The sequence below is a fragment of the Sinocyclocheilus anshuiensis genome, unplaced genomic scaffold (genome assembly GCF_001515605.1).
Source record: "Sinocyclocheilus anshuiensis isolate Anshui unplaced genomic scaffold, SAMN03320099.WGS_v1.1 scaffold247, whole genome shotgun sequence".
In the NCBI taxonomy this organism is placed as follows: Eukaryota; Metazoa; Chordata; class Actinopteri; order Cypriniformes; family Cyprinidae; genus Sinocyclocheilus; species Sinocyclocheilus anshuiensis.
Window position 1 is genome coordinate 618848 of NW_015552543.1, and position 2468 is coordinate 621315.

At 35.2% G+C, this 2468-nt stretch overlaps 1 protein-coding gene across 1 annotated transcript in view; it reads right to left on the minus strand.

Annotated features, from left to right (window-relative positions):
* LOC107664005 (E3 ubiquitin-protein ligase MYCBP2-like) overlaps nucleotides 1-2468 on the minus strand; it is a 157021-nt gene that overhangs the window by 72444 nt on the left and 82109 nt on the right. Inside the window, 3 exon segments of the mRNA XM_016454448.1 lie at nucleotides 888-984; nucleotides 1075-1158; nucleotides 1251-1385. Of these exon segments, the coding sequence (XP_016309934.1) occupies nucleotides 888-984; nucleotides 1075-1158; nucleotides 1251-1385 (316 nt within the window).

Consider the following 2468-nt stretch of genomic DNA (forward strand, 5'->3'; position numbering starts at 1 on the left):
AAACTTTAAAGGCTGAACGAATGACTGACAGCCACAGCGGAGAAAAGAGTTTGTGTGAACTTTAATGTAAGGACTTAAATATTCATATGTAGCTCACATTAAGCTATCGTATGGCTTCAGAAGTAACACAGAATAATTCGCACAATCGAAAAAAAAAAAAAAAAAAAATCTCGGATTTGGATCGGCCCTCTCTGACCGATACCTGATCAGAGAAAAATGGCACTATCGGAGCCGATACCCGATATGAATATCGGATCGGCGCATCCCTATTGCATATATATTTAATATTATATATACATATATAATATTATATGTACATGAATTTATGAATTTAATTGCACTCATGCGACCTCTGAGCCACATTAAATGTCTGAAAATACACCTACAAGCCACTTGTGTGTTCTTCTGTGCCACCTCTGTAGTACAAATGTATTTCTTAAATACTGATTTCATTTGATTGGTAACTTATTCTTATTCTACTTTTTTTAATTAGAAATGTTAAAAAGCTTATAAATATATTTTTTTGAATTGGACATAAAAGATTACATACTTTTAATAAAGTTAGAAAAAATGTCATTACAAAGGTAAAAACAAAATTCCCTGTAAATCACTTTAAGGAGTCAAATGTCACCTCATAATGGGAAGGTTAATTTTTTATTATTGATTAGAAGGTGCTCCTACATTTTTTAAATTAGGAGCACAAGTGCTCCTAAAAAGAAAAGTAAGCGTAGAGCCCTGTATATATACATGTATTTATTTATATTTCCCCCCTACCCTGTATTTTCATATGAACTGTATTGCATTTTAAGGAAATTATTAGATCTGGAAAAAACATTAAGCTTCACATTATAGGCCCATAAGCACTCAGTGTGTTTTTGTACACATACCACAGACACGGTCCTGGCGAAAGAACGCTTGAGGATGTGCACAGGCTCACTGGTCTGCTGCTTTCCTTTGGATGCGTTACCATCATTAGAGGGCAACCTGAAAAACCAGAACAAAACGGGCATGTGAAAGAAAGAATACTCCTGATACACCAATGTCACGAGTACAGAACTGAAATTCCTCATGTACCTGTACAGCAGCTGAGGTATTTGTCCAGCATTCACATCAGTACCGTTGTTTGATTTCTTCGAGCTCTTGAACTGAAAGACCACACTGCAGGAGAGAGTTCTTGATTATAATTATCGTCCTTACAGAATTATCATGCTGTAATGATCACATAATCCCAGTAATGCGTGTGTATGTACCCGTCATCAGTGGTGATGGTGGCCTGGCCGTGGGAGCCGCAGTCACTGCTGGGTCCAGACACACGAGCCCACGCCACATACCACCAGCCCAACTGCAGCAGCACAGGCTCATCGAACATCATGGCGTACTTCTCCCTGCATACACCAAACAAAACATCAAAATCACATCAGTCTTTATGAGGCAGTTTAGCTTAATGTCTTTTAATCAGCTGGTGTTTTGGTGATTTTTAACAGATGTAAGAAGTCAGTTCACTTCATGTTCAGTAACAACAGATGCAGCACGAATACACATGAAAAAAAAAAGTGTTACCATACAATTTGCCTTCATTTTGAACAGAATATCTATCACCTAAAACTAATCAAATCTATATAATACTACAAAAAAAAAAGTAAAAAATTACATTTAAAATAGGGGTGCTCCAATCAGGATTTTTGAGGCCGATCACCGATCACAGAAAGCAGTATCTGCCGATACCGATCTTTTTAAAGCCTTCTTTTTATAATTTATAACTATTTATAGTGCTACTTCAATCAGGATTTTTAGACATTTATTCAGGACCTGAATTTCATTTTTGAAAATTGGGGAAATTCCCCTTAGGTGACTCTTGTGAGAGGGGAAGCAGCTTTCACACAGGAGTCCGCTACTGATCCGTGGCTGTTTACCACAAACACAACACGATAGTGATCGGTAGCCGATCAATCGGAGCACCCCTAATTTAAAATGAGCAAGGATGCCCTGGAAACTAACTGAAATGAAATGCATTTAAGTTGAAATACTAAAATTACTTTTATGTATCAATTACTAAAAGAAACATTTTAAAGCTAAATTGACATTTTTAATCAAAAACTAATAAAAATGACAGAAGCACATTTTAAAATTACTAAAACATAAAACATTATAAAATGAAAATATAAAAATAAACCTGACTCAAAATATTAATAAATACTGTTATATCTATGTATTATAGAAACAACAGTATTTATTATACTCATTTATTAACAGTATTTATTATGCATCTTAAATGTAAAGCACACCTGAGCTATGAAAAGATGCAATAAAATTAAATGTATTCTTTTTTAGAATAGTATTACGGAGCCCCTAAAGGGACATGGTGGTGGGAAAAAAATTCGGGGTGGGAGGAAATTTTTTTTGCGTTCTCTCGCAAAGATATTTGCGTTCCCTCGCAAAACTTTTGCGTTCTCTCGCAAAGATATTTT